Source organism: Cercospora beticola, chromosome 9 (genome assembly GCF_033473495.1).
Source record: "Cercospora beticola chromosome 9, complete sequence".
Lineage (NCBI taxonomy): Eukaryota > Fungi > Ascomycota > Dothideomycetes > Mycosphaerellales > Mycosphaerellaceae > Cercospora > Cercospora beticola.
In genome coordinates this window covers 2,398,661-2,418,494 of record NC_088943.1, presented here as the reverse complement: position 1 = coordinate 2,418,494, position 19,834 = coordinate 2,398,661, and the positions used below count along the sequence as shown (strand labels likewise).

The 19,834-nt window shown below is 53.8% G+C and overlaps 6 protein-coding genes across 6 annotated transcripts; 5 read left to right on the top strand and 1 right to left on the bottom strand.

The window, feature by feature from the left end:
* Positions 1 to 488: 488 nt before the first annotated feature.
* RHO25_013125 (uncharacterized protein) lies at positions 489 to 1,351 on the top strand (the record flags this gene model as incomplete). The annotated part of the gene is made up of 2 exons (XM_023604392.1): positions 489 to 1,074; positions 1,125 to 1,351. 2 exons carry the CDS (start codon positions 489 to 491, stop codon positions 1,349 to 1,351), a joined length of 813 nt encoding a protein of 270 aa, XP_023450041.1.
* A 1,764-nt stretch (positions 1,352 to 3,115) lies between these two features.
* Positions 3,116 to 3,819, top strand: RHO25_013124 (uncharacterized protein; the record flags this gene model as incomplete). The annotated part of the gene is made up of 3 exons (XM_023604391.2): positions 3,116 to 3,131; positions 3,183 to 3,594; positions 3,654 to 3,819. The coding sequence occupies 3 exons, from the start codon at positions 3,116 to 3,118 to the stop codon at positions 3,817 to 3,819; spliced, it is 594 nt and encodes a 197-aa protein (XP_023450045.2).
* A 954-nt stretch (positions 3,820 to 4,773) lies between these two features.
* On the bottom strand, positions 4,774 to 6,910 carry RHO25_013123 (uncharacterized protein; the record flags this gene model as incomplete). Its single annotated transcript, XM_023604389.2, has 4 exons — positions 4,774 to 6,058; positions 6,431 to 6,534; positions 6,583 to 6,798; positions 6,854 to 6,910. The coding sequence occupies 4 exons, from the start codon at positions 6,908 to 6,910 to the stop codon at positions 4,774 to 4,776; spliced, it is 1,662 nt and encodes a 553-aa protein (XP_023450043.1).
* A 3,595-nt stretch (positions 6,911 to 10,505) lies between these two features.
* RHO25_013122 (uncharacterized protein) lies at positions 10,506 to 12,473 on the top strand (the record flags this gene model as incomplete). Its single annotated transcript, XM_065603648.1, has 1 exon — positions 10,506 to 12,473. One exon carries the CDS (start codon positions 10,506 to 10,508, stop codon positions 12,471 to 12,473), a length of 1,968 nt encoding a protein of 655 aa, XP_065459720.1.
* A 648-nt stretch (positions 12,474 to 13,121) lies between these two features.
* On the top strand, positions 13,122 to 15,098 carry ERG12 (Mevalonate kinase; the record flags this gene model as incomplete). Its single annotated transcript, XM_023604387.2, has 1 exon — positions 13,122 to 15,098. One exon carries the CDS (start codon positions 13,122 to 13,124, stop codon positions 15,096 to 15,098), a length of 1,977 nt encoding a protein of 658 aa, XP_023450046.1.
* Positions 15,099 to 17,621: 2,523 nt separating this feature from the next.
* RHO25_013120 (uncharacterized protein) lies at positions 17,622 to 18,509 on the top strand (the record flags this gene model as incomplete). Its single annotated transcript, XM_023604386.2, has 1 exon — positions 17,622 to 18,509. One exon carries the CDS (start codon positions 17,622 to 17,624, stop codon positions 18,507 to 18,509), a length of 888 nt encoding a protein of 295 aa, XP_023450049.2.
* Between the last annotated feature and the right edge of the window lie 1,325 nt (positions 18,510 to 19,834).

Genomic DNA, 19,834 nt, shown 5'->3' with positions numbered 1-19,834 from the left:
GATACCACAGCAACACGGGAGTAAGGACAGACTGTCTAGCCTACATAACACCAATACATCGAAAGCCCAGTATGGCAAATTCAGGATCAGCGGAAGAAGCAGTACCAAGGTGTCCCTATTCTCCGAAAGTGTAGCCTTGGTCATATGGATACAATGCCTGGACGAAACCAACGCCGCTTTGGAGAGCCATGCGCTGTATGATGACTTTGAAGGCATTCATCTTGCCTTGTCATCTTCGCCTCTACTTCTCCACATCTGCATAGACTCATTTGTTCTGGAGTCGTCTGGTCGCTTCGAGCTGTTTCTGTTCGCCAGCGCTTTTCGGGCTTCGAGTAATTCGCGCCGGTATTTGCTACCCGTTGTTTGCTTTCTGACGTTGAAATGCATGCTCTCGGGCTTCTTCACTTCGAGATCGGTCAAACTTGGCGCAGCCACAAGAAGTGTGCTCTGAACCCCGAACCGTCTCTTCTCACACCAACGTCAGCATCATGGACGGCTTCTTCAGCGCTGTTGGCGCGGCTGCGAACGACATCAAACCTCGTCTGGAAAACGCCGCTGGAGCATTCGAAGGCGCTGGGCAGTCTGTCGCCCAGGCGGGACACGAACTTGGTGATAACTTCAACAACGCGGTCGCCGGGACGGCCGATGACCTCAAGCCTCACGCCGAATACACCGCTGAAGTCGCAGAATCCATTGGTCAGGCAGCCGTCGAGGCTGGACACGAACACGCCGAGAAGTTCAGCAACGCGGCTGCAGGGACTTTCAACAACCTCAATGCTAAACTGGCCGAAACCTTGTCGCTCATCAATGACCATGCTCGCTCGGCTGTCGAAGAGGCAGAAAAGCGCCTTGCGGAATTCGACGCAGGTGCTGCGATGGAGGAGATCAAAGAAAAGCTTCAGCTTGCCGGACTCAAACTGGAAGAATTGGCACAAGCTGCACTCAAGTTTGCGGAACAGAACCCTGGTGTAATCGTGATGCTGACTATCGCGCCTCTGATTCTGATATACCCTAGTCTTGCTTGGGGGCCAGTGTTGCATTTGCTTGGCCTTACTGTAGGAGGGCCTGCTGCAGGTAGGTTAGATTTGAAGCTAGTGGGAATTCGCAGTGCTAATCAGCCACAGGAGGCATATTCGCCAGTTTACAGAGCCGATTCGGCACTCCAGGAGCAATGCGGACCTTCCAAAGTGCTGCCATGGGCGGGACCGGTTCACTAGTAATGGACATAGCTGTTCGAGGTGTTGTTGCACTTGCTGTCGGCGCGATTGTTGTTCAGCGTCTGGTGGCTTTCAAGGAGAGTTGTGACAAGCAAGAGCAAGAGAAGTGTGAGAAGGATAAGAAGGAGGATTGAGCGTGCAGCATGTGCATGTTCACGAAACGTCCAGGGAAGCATCGAGCATTTGGTGAAAAGCCCGGGAAGCACGGGGTCAGCACGATAAGCTATGCAAGCTGTGCTTCTTGTATGCTGTCGTCAATATGGCGACATGGCTCGCAAGGTAGGATTGCACAGCAACGTCCATTGAGTCGTCTTGCAGTCCGAGACATTGACAAAATTCAGCTTTGCTTATGCAGCGGCTACGAGCCATGATGCGTCGGTTGCGAATAATCAGACGTTTTGAGAACCCCCACTCAAAACCACCCTGAGCTTTCAAATCGACTGCACAGCATCACTTCGCGCAACACCAAGTATGAATCTTGTTGCACTTTACCTTCATACCAGAAAGCCCTGTCGAGAAGGTAGCTAGGGTTTGACAAGTCCAGTAGGCCAATGGCTCTTGCTTCCAACTTAGTTTATCGACAAAGAAAGCCGATGTTGTGGACTACGTTGCTCATGCAAGGTGGTTTGGAGGTCTTCAATGCCTCGGCATGGCATTCGAAGTCTCGAGTGGCTGCTTTGTAGGCTCGCAAATCATGGTGCAGCAGGCAAGTCGAACCGGAAAGTGGAAGTCAGCCGGGCCTCGGCGCTCGACTTCCTTCCGCTATTCTGCTTTCGCGGTGGGCAATCCTTCCGACAAACATGCTACATAGCACTCCAATGTTGTCACGCTCAAACGAGCAAAGCCTCCGAGACGAGAAATGACAATTTTCAAGACGGAGACGACAGCGAGCTGAGCAAGCGATACATGAGAGCAAATGTGGTTCAAATCTCTTTCCGCTTTTCATCCCCATGTGCAATAATCAACACCGATGACCTGGAAGCAATCAACAGATCAGCGCGATATCGGGACGTCCTGTTCGGCAGCTTTTGGCATGGTCTAAGTCTGAACCAGAAGGAGAGACTGTTTTCGGATCTTCCTGGGCGTTTTCTGGCATACGAACGCGAACGATGATGAGGTGAACACAGACCTGACATGACTCTGTGCCGTGTGTGCAGGCGCCTCGTACATAGATTTCCTACCACTGGCCAATTGAGTTGAGCCCAAAACATTTCAAGATCGGCGTCACGCGCGAGCCGCATGCCAGATGCCGCCGTTCCGGAAAGGGATAACGCATAACTCCCGACACGTGGTTCAAACATGTCGTTTCGAGAAGCTCGCCAGATGTCCTGTTCACTGTATGCCAAAGGCAATCAAGCAGCATAGCAGTCAATATCACAAGCTAATCGCGCAGCATGTGAAAGGCTTACTCAATAGGAAGCCTCCGGATACGCTGGTCATCCTTCCGAAAGGGGTAGGTCATCTGCAGGAACGGCTCATAGGCGAGAACGAGGTTATACGAGATTTGTGCAAGGCTGCGATGAGGTATGCAGAGGACCGCCACCGTTGGTTGCTACCTTGCTCGTAGCACACGCACTTTCTTCGTTCATCAATCCTTGTCGACTGCACTTTGACATGGAGCAACGAATCAAGTCATGGCGGCAAGTATGCTTCATCGCATTTACGGCTGTCTTCTTCTTGATTATCTTGTCAATGGTCTCTATGTCGCGCGGTACGAAGCTCGGAGGTAGCGCCGTTGTTGATGTTCACTGATTGATTGGTGTTGTACAGGGACATCAAGTGGTCTTGGTTTCGGCCATAGCAGCAAAATACCGCTTCGCATACTTCCTCTTGGCGACAGTACAACGAGAGGTGGTCCAGATGATCGCTTTAATGCTTACCGCCCGGCTCTTCGCAACATGCTGATCGGATCTGGTCAGTCGCAGAGCATCAAGAGATGCGATCGCCTTCTGACATGTCACTCAGGTCAATCCACAGACTACATAGGATCGCTGAAACACGGAGACAGTCTCGACAACGATCATGAAGGTCATGCTGGTCTACTAATCAAAGAAATTCGGAGAGCGATCGCAGACGATAACATTCTACTCCAACATCCAAACGTCATCCTACTGCACGTCGGCACAAACGACATGAACACATATTTTGGCCAAGCGCCCGTGGATCCGTTCGAGGAAGCACCACAACGGCTCAACACCTTGGTCGAAGCAGTGTTGTGCGAATGCCCCGACGCAGTCCTGCTCGTTGCCAAAATCATTGACAATACACAATTCCCACAACTGGTGCAGACCTACAACTCTGGCGTCGAAATCATAGTGGCGCATTGGCAAGCGCAGGGCTACAAAGTACGAGTGGCAGATCACTCTGCTATTGGAGGGTAAGGAAATGTCTTTTCAAACCAGAACCTGTCAGCCATGCTGACCTGATCGTCTACAGCACCGACCTCTCAGGCGACGGACTCCACCCTCAAAACGTAGGATACGAGAAAATGGCACGCGTTTGGTTCGACACGATGCAAGATCTTCCATCAGACTGGATTCAACCTCTACGAGATGCCAGCCTAATGTCTACGCCCGAGTGTCGAGCAAAATTACTGTCATAAGAAGAGATGTGATCATGCCAAAACCGCGCGCAGTCACGCGTGTGGAAGGCTACCGAGGAGATGGTATCTACACTGCGTCAAAGCAGGGAGGAAAGATGCCAGGACAAAAGGCCAGACTACGAAGGACAACCAGCCTCCGCTGCTCACATCCTGGTCGGCCGTCCCAACTGGCGATATGCGAACTATAGCAATCTTTCCGAACCTCAACCTCACGGATTTGGGGTACCAAAAAGCTGCTGTTCCAGATCGGCAGGGCCTGTCAGCGCACCAAAATCACCGCGTGCGAACAACACACCTTGCTCAGAGAAGAGAAGTACCCGCGTATTCCAAGCCGGGTGATGAGGCATATCGGGATCGCGGTGACTGTTGCTATGCCTGGACCTTGTGTATTTTGGAGCTTGTGGATTGCGTGCAGCATGCTCTTCGCAAAGTCAGCATCTCAATTTGATCCCGAGAGCAACTTTGCATAGGCAGTGAATGCTTTCAGGTCTCGGACTGATGGGGACTCTGGTCTCAGCGATTCAAGAAGAAGCATGGCCTGTCAATGAGAAAGAATAGAGCGCACCTTCACAACTCTGTTGCTGAGTTTGAGGAGACATCTGCCAGGCTTTACAGCGGGTCGCCAGATCACAGTCAGTGGGGCATAGACGCAACAGAGAATACTGAATTGCGGAATGGTCGATGGAAGGAAGACAATGCTTTGAAACAATCGATTGTTCAAACGATAATCTATTTGAAGCGCAAGTAGCTGCCGCATTACTAGATTGCCAAGCTGAATTCCCGGGTATCTTACATTCTCAGCTGGCGCGTTGCTGCTGCCCGCGATACACTCAATGCATAGCGCAATGTCGAGACGCTTGTACAAGCTGCGAAGAGTCTCGAAAACGAAAAGCCATACGGACTGCGTTCGCCAGATCCAGAATCTCGACGGCCTCCCTATGGGCGTGATCGTACCTAAGAACCATTCGCCTGGGCTGCGCCCTTTCCAGGGGTCTTCTGCTTACTAGCCACTGCAACACTGGAGGGTCCATTCAGCGCGATGTCCAGCTCAATGTACTCCTGCATCGCGTCTGAGTCGCCGCGATCTAGCAGGTGATCGAAGTACTTCCCAGACATCTCAGCGAGGTCCTGCGCTGGCAAGTGCGCCTTGTGCCGAATGTCGTCAAACACAGCTTTGATACGCTTGTGCCGTGAAGGTTCTTCTTTTGATGATGTGGGCTGGTTGAGTTCGAAATCGAAGAATGCTCGCCAGAAATCGCTCGAATCTGAAAACCACTGCTGCTGCTTCTGGAAGGTCTTGCGAGCCTCATCAACATCGCCTTTGACCTTCCATAGGAAGCGGGCCAACTCGGCCACAAGTGCGCCACGAATGGATGGGTTGTACTCGGAGCTGCTGATGTGCTCATTGAGAACAGCGACAGCAGCATCAACGCCGTACTGGCGTCTATGCGTGTTGGCCAGCGAAATGATGGTCTCCAAGTCGCCGGGAGCAGTGGCCAGTATTGCCTCGTGAATGGCAATCGCAGTGTCTGCTTTGCCGATAGACTCCTCGAATCGGGCATAGTGCAGCCGTATGTTCGGCTGAGAGATTGCGACATAAGTACAGCTCGCGCGGCTGTAGATGATTCGCACTTCCTCGTTCCGCACTTCCTTCGTGATCGATGTTTGCGCCATAGTCCATCGTGCGTACCGAAACCAGAACTCTTCGTAATTAGCGCATGTCACCAGGCATCGCTCGTAGAGGAATTTTGTGCGTTCGTAATCGCCCTCTGTTTCCTCAAAGTCCAGGTACTTTCTCCAATTGTCGAGCTGCTCCTCGTCAAGCTCGGTAACGTGGTAATACGGTCGCTTGATGTTCTGTTCGTATGTCCAGCGTTTTGTGGTCTCAGTTTGTGTGCGTTGGAAGATCTCCAGATGATATGCATCAATGCGTGTGCGCAATTCGCGCTCGACTTCTGCTGGATTCCGCGGCTTCTCAGCGCTTTCTCGTGCAATGTCCGCTTGGAGACGAGCTACGACGTCTTCCGGCGCAACATCAGCGATTGGTCGTTGTGCTGCCATTGTGCGATATCGCTCGAAATAGCGAGCATACTGGTGGAGTGGAAGATGAACTATGCGACCCAGAATCGCGAAAATGCGGTCGTGAGAGTCCAGTCGCTCCTCGAATTCCAGGTACTTGTCCCAGAAAGGATGTGCCAGGAAGTCCAGCCCAACGCTGTCTGCGGCGCGCTCGTAAAGCCTGCACGAGCAAGGTCAGAGTCTGCAGAAATGACAACGGGTATAGCAAGGGTTCAAACAGGGGTGAGTGGGTGGCGAACATAATGATGATGGAGCTGGAACTCCCAACCCGAACCATGACCATCACTCCATCAAATAAACATGATCAAACGTTTCGTGCAGAAGCAAGCGCAATAGTGCGAGCGCAATGGTGGTGAAGTGCGGGTCTGAGTGATTAAAAGTGAGACTCGTATAGCAGCTAGCCTGTGGGTTGGATATCTCACCACTTCAAGTGCGTGTGTGCAGCAACCCTCACGGGGCATAGCGCTGTCTTGGAGCGAGTGGCTCTGTGGAGTTATGGGCATGGAAAGGAAAGGGGCGCCCTTCAACTTACTCTCTGATCACATCTGCGTCGTGGCTGGTCTCGACCTTGAAAGCGCAGTAGTTGGCCCATAGATCTACTGATAGCCCTATGCTTGCGACACCCCGCTCGTAGACCTGCATTCCGTCAGCACTTGTTCACCATAGTGACCGAGGAGCTCGTACCATTTCCGCAGATTCAGTCCCCGCGATAGAGAACTCGAGGTCCGCATATTTCTTCCAGTAGCCGAAGAACAGCGGGAAGCGGGCAAGGAAGCGATCGTATGTGTCTCGAGTCGCAGCAATGGCTTGTGGACTCGAGTTGCGGTTCAAGCCTCCTTCTTGTGTCTCTGCGGCGCGGACCAACTTTTCCCAGTTCTCGAACTCATTTGGATCTGCGAGCTGTTCAACTGTCAGCTGCTATCTCCCATGCGCCATCGCAAGTTCCAGCTCATACCACTTGATCGTTCAGCCTCTGCAGTTCCAGGTCGTCGGCATAGCTGAAGTCGGCCATCTCTTCCTCCGTTGGTTCGGGCTATCGCGTTGATGCGGCGTATATCATCGAGAGGAGACTCTCGGGGTCGACGGGGGTGGTCGTAAGCGCGAAGGGCGTGCGAGGTTGTCGGCAGAGGTGTCGAAGTGAGTGAGAGCACGAGCGGGAGCAAGAGCTTTCGGCTAGCAGCACTAGCGCCGGCAGCTTGCCGGGCCTTGGCATCAACACTTCTGTGTTGTGTTGAGAGCAGCAACAACTTCACGACCAAGTTTTATGTGAGACCACCTTTCGGCAGCCACTGGCCTGCTTTCGAGCTCGCCATCAGAACAACTGCAAAGCACCAGCAAAGCTCGACATTCCTTCATGTTGATGCCGTTTGCACTCGCAAAAGCCGTGAGACTGTCTTCCCCCGTGGCTTGATCATGAGATTACCGTCGCCACCAAATGTTGATCTCAATGATCATCAGCTAGAATACGAGACCGACAACTGTGGTTCACGGAGTGTTCTGCTGCCGCTGGCTCAACTCCCACCACGCATCTGCGGTGATGGAACCATGACATTGCTACCAATATCTCCCTTCGGCGTAGTCTGAGGTGTACTTGCTGGCGCGAACACGACATGATATTGGCTGCAAGACGAGGGATTGCACGACTCAACTTTTCACTTTGTTGACAGTCATGTATCGCCCATACTGTGCTCACTTTGACGACGCGTTCAAGAAGCTTCAATGAGGCTCGCGTCGAATGTATAATTTTTTGTACTCTCTGGAGCTGAATAATAAGGAGAGACATCCAAGCTCTCCTATCTTGTAAATAGACATTGGCGACATGGCTTGCCTGCACAGCGACGGCAGCCTACTTCGCCATCTTATGGATGTTTTCGACTGCACGCTGGAATTCCAAATTCGCAGATATTGTCTGCGCGGACCCCATTCTGCAAGTACGTAAGTAGGATCTGCGTGCAGGGTGTTGTGGCAATCGAAAGATGTCGGGTCATGAGGTTCATAGCATCTCCGCGCAACCAGGCCGGCAAGTCTCATTCTCCTTGGTCCAAAGAAGACCGTTCTGCCTCGACTCCAGCAGATCTTCACGTTTGAGGAAAGACGGTCTGGTCCACTCCCCCAAAGAGTTTCTGCAAGACCCTGTGGCGGCTTGGCTTTGTCATTTGCATGATGATCCTCCGTCTCATGCGCGCTGCCGAGTCACGATGCCAGCACATTTGTGAAGAAACAGTCGGACTCAGGAACAGCATATTGACATGATGAAATGTGACAGGTGACCACGCATTCGAATTATTCCGATGATCAAGTTCATGAACGCCTTCGACACTTCTCCATACTCACGCCAGTGTACGTTAGCGGACTGCCGCCAGTGCTCCACGGAAGTTGAGCTCCTGTACGGCTCGTCTCACGTGGATGGCGTCCTCAAGAGTTCCAAGAACTGTCGGCCGGATCTTGACACTGTATCAACGAAGAACTACTGCAGCCAAGGTAAAGTTATTGCTCGGAGCCCGGCAGACGTGTGAGAAGTGCCACTGTGCGTGAAGTCTAGACCTCTATCTCAGCATTGTCCAGACGATCTGTTCGGAAGAAACTGCCAGCATATGTCTTGAGCTCGCGCGTTTTGGGGAGGGAACGGCAATTGCGGCAGATTGATGTGCAATATAGCAGACGATTTTACGGTAGCGATGCTCGCAACTCGTGAGCTGTGGCGCTCGATGTGGCAGGTGAATCGAGTGGCATTGATCGACATTTAGCCAAACTCTCGATGCACTACAGGCACGCAACTGGCGATGTTCTCCATGCTCGCGACTTGCACATGGAAACAGTCGTCAGGCAGTTCTTCGGCCGCACACGTGCGGTCCATCGTGTGGACGAGCAAGCCGGGTTCGCGAAGATGCTCGCCTCAACGTGCGCATCGCCTGCGCATCACACACCAGGGTGTCAGCACGGTGATTCGCGCAGCGCGTTGGTTGACAGTGGAGAATCGTGTAGACGGCAGGTTTGCAACGAGAAAGCCACAGGGTGCCAAGGATCATCTCGTTGTGCTATCTTGATTTTTCACAGTCGCATGCGAGCTCAATGACGATCTTACCACGCGGTCGAGCAACGCAATGCCTGTCGAGTGGCTGCAGCTTACGAGCTTCGCCTCCGCGCAGTGTGCGTGCGATGGTCTGCTTCAGGTCCGCGCTTCTCCCACGAGGCGCGGCACCGCAAGATGCTGCTCGGCGACGAAGGGAAGACTGTGGTTGCGGACGAGGCGGCGGCGCACTTGGGTCTTGGCGGAGAAGTGAGGCTCAAAAGAAAGGGAGCTCGAGCCACTCAGAACTCTCACGCCTTTACGAGTGACGTAGACCGCCACACCCGGCGGGATGGTGGTGGCACGAATGCCGATGTGTAGAGAAGTTCCGATCGAGTGGGACTCGTGCTCGTTGCTGCAGCACTGGCTGAGATTGAGTGGTGAATCGGATAAACCGCTGTCGCGGGCAGATTGGAGATGCACGCAGGGCGAATCGCTGATGGATGACATCGCGGTCTGGCGATGGACTTGGTCGTCAGCCATATGGTCGATAGACGATTGACTCGGCGGGCAGGGCGCAAGAAGCATGGAGAGCAGCAGCGTGGCTCAAGACCAACGGTGCCTGTCCGTCGGAGCAGCGTCAGCGACGATCCATGAGGCTGGGCTCATGGCATTCGACTGAGCACTGGCCTTGGCCCGGTGACGAGTGGTCGTTCGGCCGGATTGCTGCGCCTCGAAGGCAGCCCACTTGCGCATCGCAAGCCCATGTTCCCAGAAAGCCGAACGCTGGTGGCCGCACGAACTGCACCTTTCCTGCTCATGTTTGCAACGTTGTGCCTCTTTGCCTTTTGCACTTGACACCGACTTGTTTGCGCGCACGCACGCCCGCTCAACCTCGACTTCAGAGCTCCGGCACACGGCGCCAACGGATCTTCCGCCACGGGCCCCGGCTTTGCAGCAGACGCCACCGCAGGATAGAGGCCACAAACCGGAAGCAGTCCACCGGCCAAGCAGACGCAGCAGCAGCTGGACCTTCAGCACCACCGCTCTCTCACCGTTGTCCGCTGGCTCAGCTGCCACGGCGACACGGCGTCGCTGACGGCATTCATTGTCGCGGCAGCATCACCACCCGCGTGGCTGTCCGAGCGAGCATTGATTTGAGAGGTTGCGTGGCTCTAGACCTGTCCACGCGTAGCCGCTACTCAAATCACCAGGTCGGCCCATTGCTTTTCGTATAGGACCGGCGTGCGCATTGCGACACTCGAATGCGCCCTTGTGCGACCGTGTCTTGCAGTGGTCGCATTGGAGTCCTGCTGCGCTGCTGTCCAGCGGCAGTTGTGGAGGAGCGCGTTTACCGCTGCGGATGAGGATACAGTAACCGGTGGGTCTTCCCGGCAGCAGTGTCCCGATCAGCGCACACGCGCACCAGAGCAGAACGAGAAGCACGCAGGCCAGTGGCAAGCTCTGCGCGGCACGTTGTCGCGCGTGCGCAGCATGTCGCGGGCGGTGCAGGTCGTGGGCGGCGTGTAGGATCGTGTTGTGAGAGCGGAGACTGACGGCGCGTTAGGTATGACGATTTAGCAAGCATCGAATACACATGGCAGCAATAACGACGCGCGCAACCACCCCATCGTCCTCCGCCCTTGCCCCCACCTCCACCTCGGGCGCGCCACGCACGTCGCCGTCGACATCGCTCACGTCCGGTCCCGGCGCCACCGCCCACGGCAGTCTCGAGAACTCCAACCTGCTGCGCCCCAGCTCGCAGAAGCCGGACCCCAGGACGAGCGCCTCGCCCAAGTCCGACCAGGTACATCTCTCACCACGAGCCACGCCGCTACCGCTCACAGGCGCAGCGGCGATGGCCGAGATGAAGCGGCGGAAGCAGGCAGACGGCTCGCGCCAGACGAGCCCAAACCCACAGGTCGCAGCGATGCAGTCCTTGCTAGGTACCGGAGGTATGAGCAGACCCTCTGACGCACCAGCACCCGACAAGATGAGCTCGCCGTTGCGCAAAGTGGCCGAGAAGATCAATATTCCTAATAGTAATGCGCAAGCAGAGCAGGAACAGGATGTCAGTCCGGTAAGCCTGGGCAGTTTTGGCTCGACGATAGAGGGCACCAACTCCAGCGCCGCTATGACCGCCACAGCAAACGACCAACCCAACTCAAACTTCGTGGCTGAGCCGGCAGAGCTCAATGATGGAGCAGGCTATGCATCGCACAACGGCAACCTCGCCGTACAAGACCACAACGACAAAGCCTTGTCGCTGTCCTATCCCGGCCCACCACAACAGGATGGACAGGATGGCGGACCTTCGCGCAGTATGACTCTGCCCGGCATGGGCCAGAATAGCCCGAAATCGCCTGCATCGAACAAACGACACAAGTGCCCGTATTGCGCGACCGACTTCACTCGGCATCACAACCTCAAATCGCATCTTCTCACTCATAGTCAGGAAAAGCCGTACGTGTGTCAGACATGCCAAGCACGCTTCCGGCGTCTGCACGATCTAAAGCGACACACTAAGCTACACACCGGAGAAAGACCACATACGTGTGACAAGTGTGGCCGTAAATTTGCCCGGGGCGATGCATTGGCGCGGCATAACAAAGGACCAGGTGGCTGCGCGGGTCGTCGATCCAGCTTTGGAGGCGAAGACGACGACGGTGAGGGCTACGAAGGCATGGATGGAGTCGAGTACGAAGAGGGAGTTGATGAGCACGGTCATCGCAAGAGCTCTAAGAGGCAGCAGCTGGAAACACCACAGGACGCTGACAGGTCGGTGTACCGCCAGCACTCGAGCACATACCCGCCAGCACCGCGTCAAATGCAAGGCAGCATGGGTCCACCGCAGGTCGTCCATCCTGGCGGTGCAACGTCGCCACGCGAGATGTCTGGACAACCCAGCCCAGCTGGAGGGCAGGTGAACGCTTCGTACTATGGGCAAGGCCAGGTCTTTGGCGAGCCAGGCTTGATGACTTCTTCACCTAAGCCATTGTCGCCAGGTCAGCCGCACGACCAGCATCGCTTGAGTGTTGGCGACAGCAACGGACAGCTCGGTCGTAACAGGTCCACAAGCTTGACGACGCAGTTCCAGCAACAACATTTTGGGCGCGGCAGTGGACCTGGGGTCCGATCACCGCCACAGCCCAACAACCAATTTGCTCCGAATGCGAACCAGGTTCAGCCACAGCACACCATCCTGCCACCCCTAGGTAGCCAGCCACAGATGCGTGGTGCGCTGCCGCCTGCTGGTCCGCCCAATATGATGCAACCATATCCAGCTACAGGTATGGCATCCAACCCAGGCAGCTTGTCTAGTCACGGCCGATCCTCCGGAAGCAGCATGCGCGACATCGCAAACCAAGGACAGAATCAGAGCTCTGATGACATCTGGACATACGTGCGCACTCTCGAATCAAGGCTCAGCAGAATGGGCGATGAGTACGAATTGCGCATCAGTCGCATGCAAGAAGAAATCATCTCGCTGAAGCAGCAACTCGGGCAGCTATCGAACCAAGCCAGCTACAGTAGCGATATGGCGCGGCAAGGACCTTACCCATGACAATTGATGTCTGCCTTCTGCCATGAACGAAACAACGATTGATGATAGACCACCTGGATGGCTGAAGGATGAAGATGAAGACGAAAACGACTACCGCAACATCACTGTACAGTACGACGCGTCATCGATGGGCAACGCTCAAGCAATATGAATGGAGCTTGTTATCGACTTAGAAGAGGCACATCTGTGATACCAATTGGGATGGAAGCATGGAAGTACTGGCGTTTTGCTTGATCGCGAAGGACTTTGTTAGAAGTCAGTCGAATGGGAAGAGGAAACAGTGTGTGACGTGTACTACTATGGATTGGAATGCACAGCGAGGTGGGACGACGGACGGCGGCATGATTGCTTTGACAAAAGTGAGCTCTCCGTGCCGGAATTTGTTTTGTATCTTCGGTCACAATACCCCCCATTCGCTTCAATTGTTTATATATAGTTCTGGACGGATCGCTAGAATGGCGCATGGATCTGTAAGAACATAATGGAACTCATAGACGAAGATGGGCGTGCTGCAACTCTCAGCACTTCTGTGGCTGCGTAATGTACTGTGGCTTTGATATTGTACTCTCGTGACAAAGACCGGTGCCTGCACGAAGCTGCAAGGATTCGGACCTGTCTGCGTGATGCAGTGCAGCTGACATCGACGACATGCTGCTCCTGCGACATCCGTACGGCGAGGAGAAGATATTTGCCTTAATTCCCCATGGCAGACCGGCCAGTGCATCGTCGACATGTGCGGGAGGTGACGCTGCTGAAGAAGATGATGCACAGTACGTCAGAGCAAGAGCGACCCCTGCCGTGCCGATTGGACGGCTCCCTGCAGATGATCGTTCCTTGCAGATGTGCCCCCCAGAATCGAACCACTTCGCGACGACGGATTACTACGACTTTCCCAATCGGACCACTGACGACCTGCGCCATGCGGGAACAAGTCATCCTGTGGCTTTGACAGTCGTGAAGCGGCAACGAGAAAAACGAAAACAGGCCCTCGAGCGCTATACACGACTGGAAGCCAGCATCATGGCCCCAACAGCAACCCACACCAATGGCAATGGGGTGAATGGTCACGCATCCAAGACCAATGGACACGGGCGACAGAATGGGCACGCAACATCACAACATTTGACAGTCTCGAGGTCACCGCACAGCCGCGAATCGGACGACGAACACTCGCGAGCATCTTCCCCTCGATCGACCAGCAGCAGGCACAACATGCGACACTCACGGAGCCCCTCGAATCCTCTCGCCCCGCCCTTCATCGTGTCTGCACCAGGCAAAACCATTGTCTACGGCGAACATGCAGTCGTACACGGCAAAGCTGCCATCGCTGCCTCCATTTCCCTCCGATCATACCTCCTCGTCACGACACTGTCGAAAAGTCAACGATACGTGAAATTGCAGTTCACAGATATTGGTCTCGACCACACATGGCAGATCTCCGACCTACCTTGGAAAGAATTCGCGCCGAAAAAGAAGAAATACTATGACTTGGTCACGAATCTTGATTCAGAATTGGTCGAGATCATGCAGCCCCATATACAGGACATTTCGCCAGAAGTGGAACCGGAGAAGAGGAAGATCCATCAGGCGGCCGCCTCGGCGTTCTTGTATTTGTTCTTGAGTTTGGGTAACGATAAGAGTCCGGGATGTGTATATGCCATGAGGAGTTGCATACCCATCGGTGCAGGGTTGGGCAGTTCGGCGAGCGTGAGTGTGTGCATTGCTGCTGCTTTGCTCATTCAATCGCGAGCGCTGTCAGGTCCACATCCAGACCAACAGAGTGAGGAGGCGGAGAAGCAGTTGGAGAGGATCAATCGATGGGCTTTCGTTGGGGAGTTGTTGATTCATGGAAACCCATCCGGAGTGGATAACACTGTCAGCACGAACGGGCATGCTGTACTATTTCAACGGAAAGACTACACGAAACCACCTAGTGTTTCTGTCATACGCGATTTCCCAGAATTGCCTCTACTTCTGGTCGACACATGTCAGCCGAAGTCCACTGCAGCGGAGGTCGCAAAGGTGGGCAACTTGAAGAAGACACATCCACTCGTGGTGGAGAATATTCTCAATGCGATTGATTCGATTACGAGAAGCGTTTACGAACGACTGGAGAGCGACGATTTCGATTCGGGCAGCAAGGAGAACATCCAGCACTTGGGCGAACTGATGAACATAAATCATGGACTGCTGACAAGTCTTGGCGTTTCACATCCTCGACTCGAGCGGCTACGCTATCTCGTCGATCAAGCCGGTGTCGGGTGGACGAAATTGACTGGCGCTGGTGGTGGAGGTTGCGCAATTACGCTGCTGAAACCTGATATTGCTCCTGTTGGCAATGGGCGAAACAATGGCGACTCGCAACTAAATGGTGACGCGAAGTATAGCAAAGACGGAGAGGAGTTGAGCGGCATGGAGCAGCTTGATCGAGACCTGAAAAAGGAAGGTTTCATCAAATATGCTACGACGTTGGGTGGCGATGGTGTCGGCGTACTTTACCCAGCCGTCATCAATGATGAGGAAATCGATCTGGAGCTATTCCTGACTGTGGAAGGCCGCGAAGGCGTCGAAGATCTGGTCAGCGAGAAAGGCGAAGACGAAGTTTGGAAGTACTGGCGTCCATAAACCCAACGAGCCCAGATTCGAGCAACTTGGTCGATGGGGAAAGGAGTTCTGGGACGGCTTTCTGATGCATACGCTTGGTGCAAGGATTTTGACATATGATATTTTCGCGTGAAAACAGTCGACAGCGAGCGAGCGAGTATGGAGTATGGGCCTGCGGGTGCTGGCAAAGAATCTGAGAGAGAAAAGGAGCAATCCGATCGATTGCCTTGTTTATGTATGTGTACTTTACGGCCGGCCCGCAGATGTCGAGATCCTGTGTAAAAGTGTGTTAATGCATATATCTTTTCTGCACCCAGCTTTCCGTCCTCTATTCCGGGCGTGGGAAACTCATGGCAGGTACAGAAGGCCGGGGCAGCTGAGGGAAGTCATGAGCTGGAAAAATCAGCTGAAGGAAGGACAGACATGATGAAATTTCAGCACCGCACATGTTCGCGACAAATTTGACAACGCCCATTGGGATGACGGTCGAATGATGGAGGACGGCAAGACCAGGACACGCGTTCTTTCGCGAAGACTGCGCTGCCCTTCCCGTCAGGCTCTTGTCGCGACTTCCATTCGTTGTCTGCCCGGTCCACCATCACATCTTCTCCCGTTTCCAAGACCACATTCAACTCTTCAGGACCGCGATCGTACGGTGACCTACAGAGAAGTAGGAACATTCCCAGCTGACTTGCAAAGATCGAGATAGTAGTTGCCTTCGTCCCGAGGACACGACTGACGGCAGGTTTGGCCACCATATCGGACGGCCCTTCTCGCTCGTCACTGGTCAATGGCAGGCTGACGAAGGCTGTCATCACGATACTAGCTTGTGGGTTAACAGACTATGTCGTACAGCACTCCTCGTGACTACACACGGCACATGTCTGAACATGCTGAATGGCCCGGACAACACGACCAAGAACACGACAAGAGTGGTACACTTGCTATCACGCCCGGGACCAGACCACAAGGCAGTCCAATAGTGTCACGCGCCCTGCTGACATCTGGAGACAGCTCTTGTACTCTTGTACCGACTTCGGCTCTGCTGAATGTGCCGAATGAACATCAACAGTGTGCCGAGTCTTCAGCACCGGATTCGACGAGAAGGCTTGCCGGGCCACTCGAGCTCCCGACCAGTCAGACTGTAAAGTCGACATTTCTCCACAGCCCGGCGAACCTCGTGCTCGCCATGTGTTTCTTGTATGCGAGTAAGAACATCTTGGCTCTTCCATTGGCGACATTGAAGCGTCATTCCGTACCATCTTTTGCGCAATCGGGCGCTTCCTCCGGCCACTATTCACATCAGCGGCTCGCTCAGCCCGTTGGCGATACTTGAAGCAGTCTAGATATGGACAAAAGCGTCACCAACCTGGTGTAAAGAGGCTCTTCCCGCACCATGTGCTACTGGCGATGAGCAAGCTACTGGCTGGCTGCTTGCTGTTGGCTCCGGCAAGTATTGAAGCTATTCTCGTCTTGAGCGTCACGCTGGCTACGTACCTATTCTCCAACTCGTGACGCGCGCCTAGCGTCCACCAACTCTTCCCATGTGCTGGCAATGCCTTCTGGAGCATGTTGGTTGCGACGTGCTTGACGCCGCATGCTATATACTGAACAACAGAAGACTTTCGTGGCGTCTGCACGGCGCTTGCCATCAGCATAAAGGCGTGCTGTGCCTCATGTCGAAGACGTTCCTCATCACACTCAAAGAGGTTTGACTTTCGACGTTGGCTCCACAGAAAGCTTCCTCACCACCGGATCCTGGCAGCCGCAGCAGCTCTTGTCATTCGTCACATCGCTGAGCCTATCCACGCCCCGGGCTACTCTCCTTTCACCTGGGACGTGCTAATTTCTGACGATCTACTACCAAGCACTCGCGTCCTCGACGTTCAGCGCGGCTGAGAGTGAGAGCGTCAGGCCATCGGACTCACCGACGCAGTCACTCGAGTGCTCTCTCTTTTTCACCCAAGTTCAGCCTTGCTCCGGTCAGAATTGGACGAATCACAGTCGGGCGCCTACGAACAACAACTTTCAAATAGCCGCCCGCTCTACTGTTCCTCCGCGCCGCTCGTTTTACGTCCAATCATAGCGCTGCGGACAGACGCTAGCAAGGACCCAGGCTGTTGGCACAGCCTCCTATTGGCCTGGGACTACTTCACTTGCATGACCTCACAGGCCCTTGCAAGGTGGAAGTAAACACTTTCGATTGCTGTCTGTAGGCGCCGCACCAAGAATAGGTGGGAAGCGCTTCTGCTGCAGCAGTCTGTCTTGCATGTCTCTTTGCGGGCAAGTCGCAATGTGCTTTGAAGCACCGGCCGGCGTCAGGTAAGCATCCACACCAGAAGATTCGCTTTAACCCCAGGGCAATCTCCCTCTGGAGCTGCCGCTCTTCTCCCGCCTTCTCCCTCACCGAGCATCGCTTATACTGCTCGCAGGTCTGGAGTGTCGTCGTCGTTGTTGTCGCCGATTCATTTATTTGATTCTTCGGTCGCTTCCTCTCGCAAACGACGACATCACACCATGGCTACTGCTACTTCGTCCGCCACTATGGCTGCTGCCGGCTTCGAGAAGAAGTCGACTGCCAATACCGCCTCTCTACCTACTCCAGGATCGGGCACATTTCCTTCGGAGCTGCTGAGCCCCATGGTCAGCACCCCGGCTGCTGCATTCGTACGAAAAGATGATGCTCTGCGTACTCCAATCACCCCACCTTCGGCTTATCTCGACTTCCTCAAGAACTTCTCTCCAGCCGTTCAGAGTCCGGCCTCTGCTACCAGTGCGAAGTTCAGCTTTGGTGACAAGAGCTTCGACAGGCCTTTCGACAGAAGCAACTCAGATCCAACTGGAACGAAGTCAAATATCACCCCACCAACATCTCAGCCATCTCTGTCTCGACATACATCCTACGATTCGAATGGAACAGACGCCAGCGCTGCAACAATCAGCAGCGCCGTAGCAAGGTCCAACAATGGCAAGCGTCCAGAGTCTCCTCGCGTTATCATCCCACCCTCGCCTTTCGCCAAACCAGCACCACGATCAGCTCGCACACCACGACGACTGCACATTCCCCAGTCACCCTTCTCACCAGCACTCGCATCAGCACAATCAGTACCATCACCGTACAGCAACACACCCATGAGCGCCGCACCATGGAGCGCATCATTCTCCCCTCGCGAGCCTCACACAGATATTGGTGGGCCATCTGGCAAAGTCCACGTCCGCCATGTCGTTACACGCACAGTCACATACTGCCGAACACCACTCGATCCAGCACCGAAGGGCAAGAGAAGAAAGATTGAAGCAGAAGACGATGTCTCATCATCCAAAGCTTCGTCAGAAGAGCCGACTCCCTCAATAAAGCAAGAACGAATCGAGACGATTGACGAAGAGTCGTCTGCGTCAGGCGAAGCATCGGGATCTGCCTCCGAGGCATAGAATGCTATGATATGGCATCGACTGCCACATTCTCGACGCGATCATCATCGCACCACGACGTTCGACTTCGCTTCTTCCCGACCACTACCACTACCTACCACGACTCTAATGACTGTGCAAAATTTCGACATCACCAAAACGACGACAGAGCCAGCTACTGCAGCTGACAAATGCGAAGCCCTTTGTGGCTCGCTGATTTCTATATCTCATTTGACGAATGAACGACGACTTGAGAGAGGGAAACTTTTTACCACTCGATTGTTTTTGCTGTGCTACGCCTTCTGATCAGCCTGGCGCAGGAGAGGCGTACCGTTTGAAAACAATGGAGTTGGGAGTTTCTCATTCGCGGGAATGATTGGCCGCGAGTATACAGAGCCCTAGAGGAGTTTTGCGATGGAATGGGTCTTTGTACTTACTGCTGCTTTTGTTTTTGTTCAGCCATCATCGCTTCGCGAATAGTGATAGCGACAGCCATTTCTTTTATATTTCAATCAAGCGAATTGGAAGAGATGTGGGAGAGATGTGGGAGAGGGAAGGACGCAGAAAGAGGAATAGCACGCATGGTAGCTGACTGTGGAATGCTACCTTCACAATTCGAATCATTCAAAACATGCCAGATCTCTCCTGTTCACATATCTCGCTCAATAGCATGCGTCGGCAAGATGCATCTCTGCGTAACACAAGTCGTGATTGATTGGCCCTCGCATCAATCTGAATCCTGATCCGAATCTGAAACGTCGCATCGCTTAGGTACCTAGGTGGCTTGTTTATAAAGATCTTAGTTGCTCGGATGAAACGTTTCGAAAAGGGAACTGTGTCCGTGCGGTGATGTGGCTGGTTTGGGATGAGGTTCCGAGAGAGTTTGATGACTACATATGCACTGCACTGCGCTGCATGAAGTTGTTGTTTGTGGGCTGTGGGTTGTGATGCACAGATGAGAGGAGAGAAGGAGAGGGTAATATTGTGGTGTTGCTGTGAGGATGTGATGCAGGACGCGTGAGTGGGAAGATTGGGTTGAGAAGTTGAGAGATTATGTACGCACTGCAGAGTGCTGCATTGCATGGAGTTGTTGTTTGTGGGTTGTGGTTTGTATTGGAGAGATGAAAGGATGATGTTGTATCATTGTGGGCTTGTGAGGATGTGATGCAAAGTGTGCGAGTGGGGAGTGAGGAGAGTGGGTTGGGAGGTTGAGGGAACATTGAAATAAAAACGAGGTTGAGAGGTGAGTGTTCTTTTTTGCGATGAACGACGAGAACTATCTGCGAGTGACAGTTTCACTAAAGAGATCGAATCTCCTTGCGAGCTTCAAGCTCTATTCGTAGACC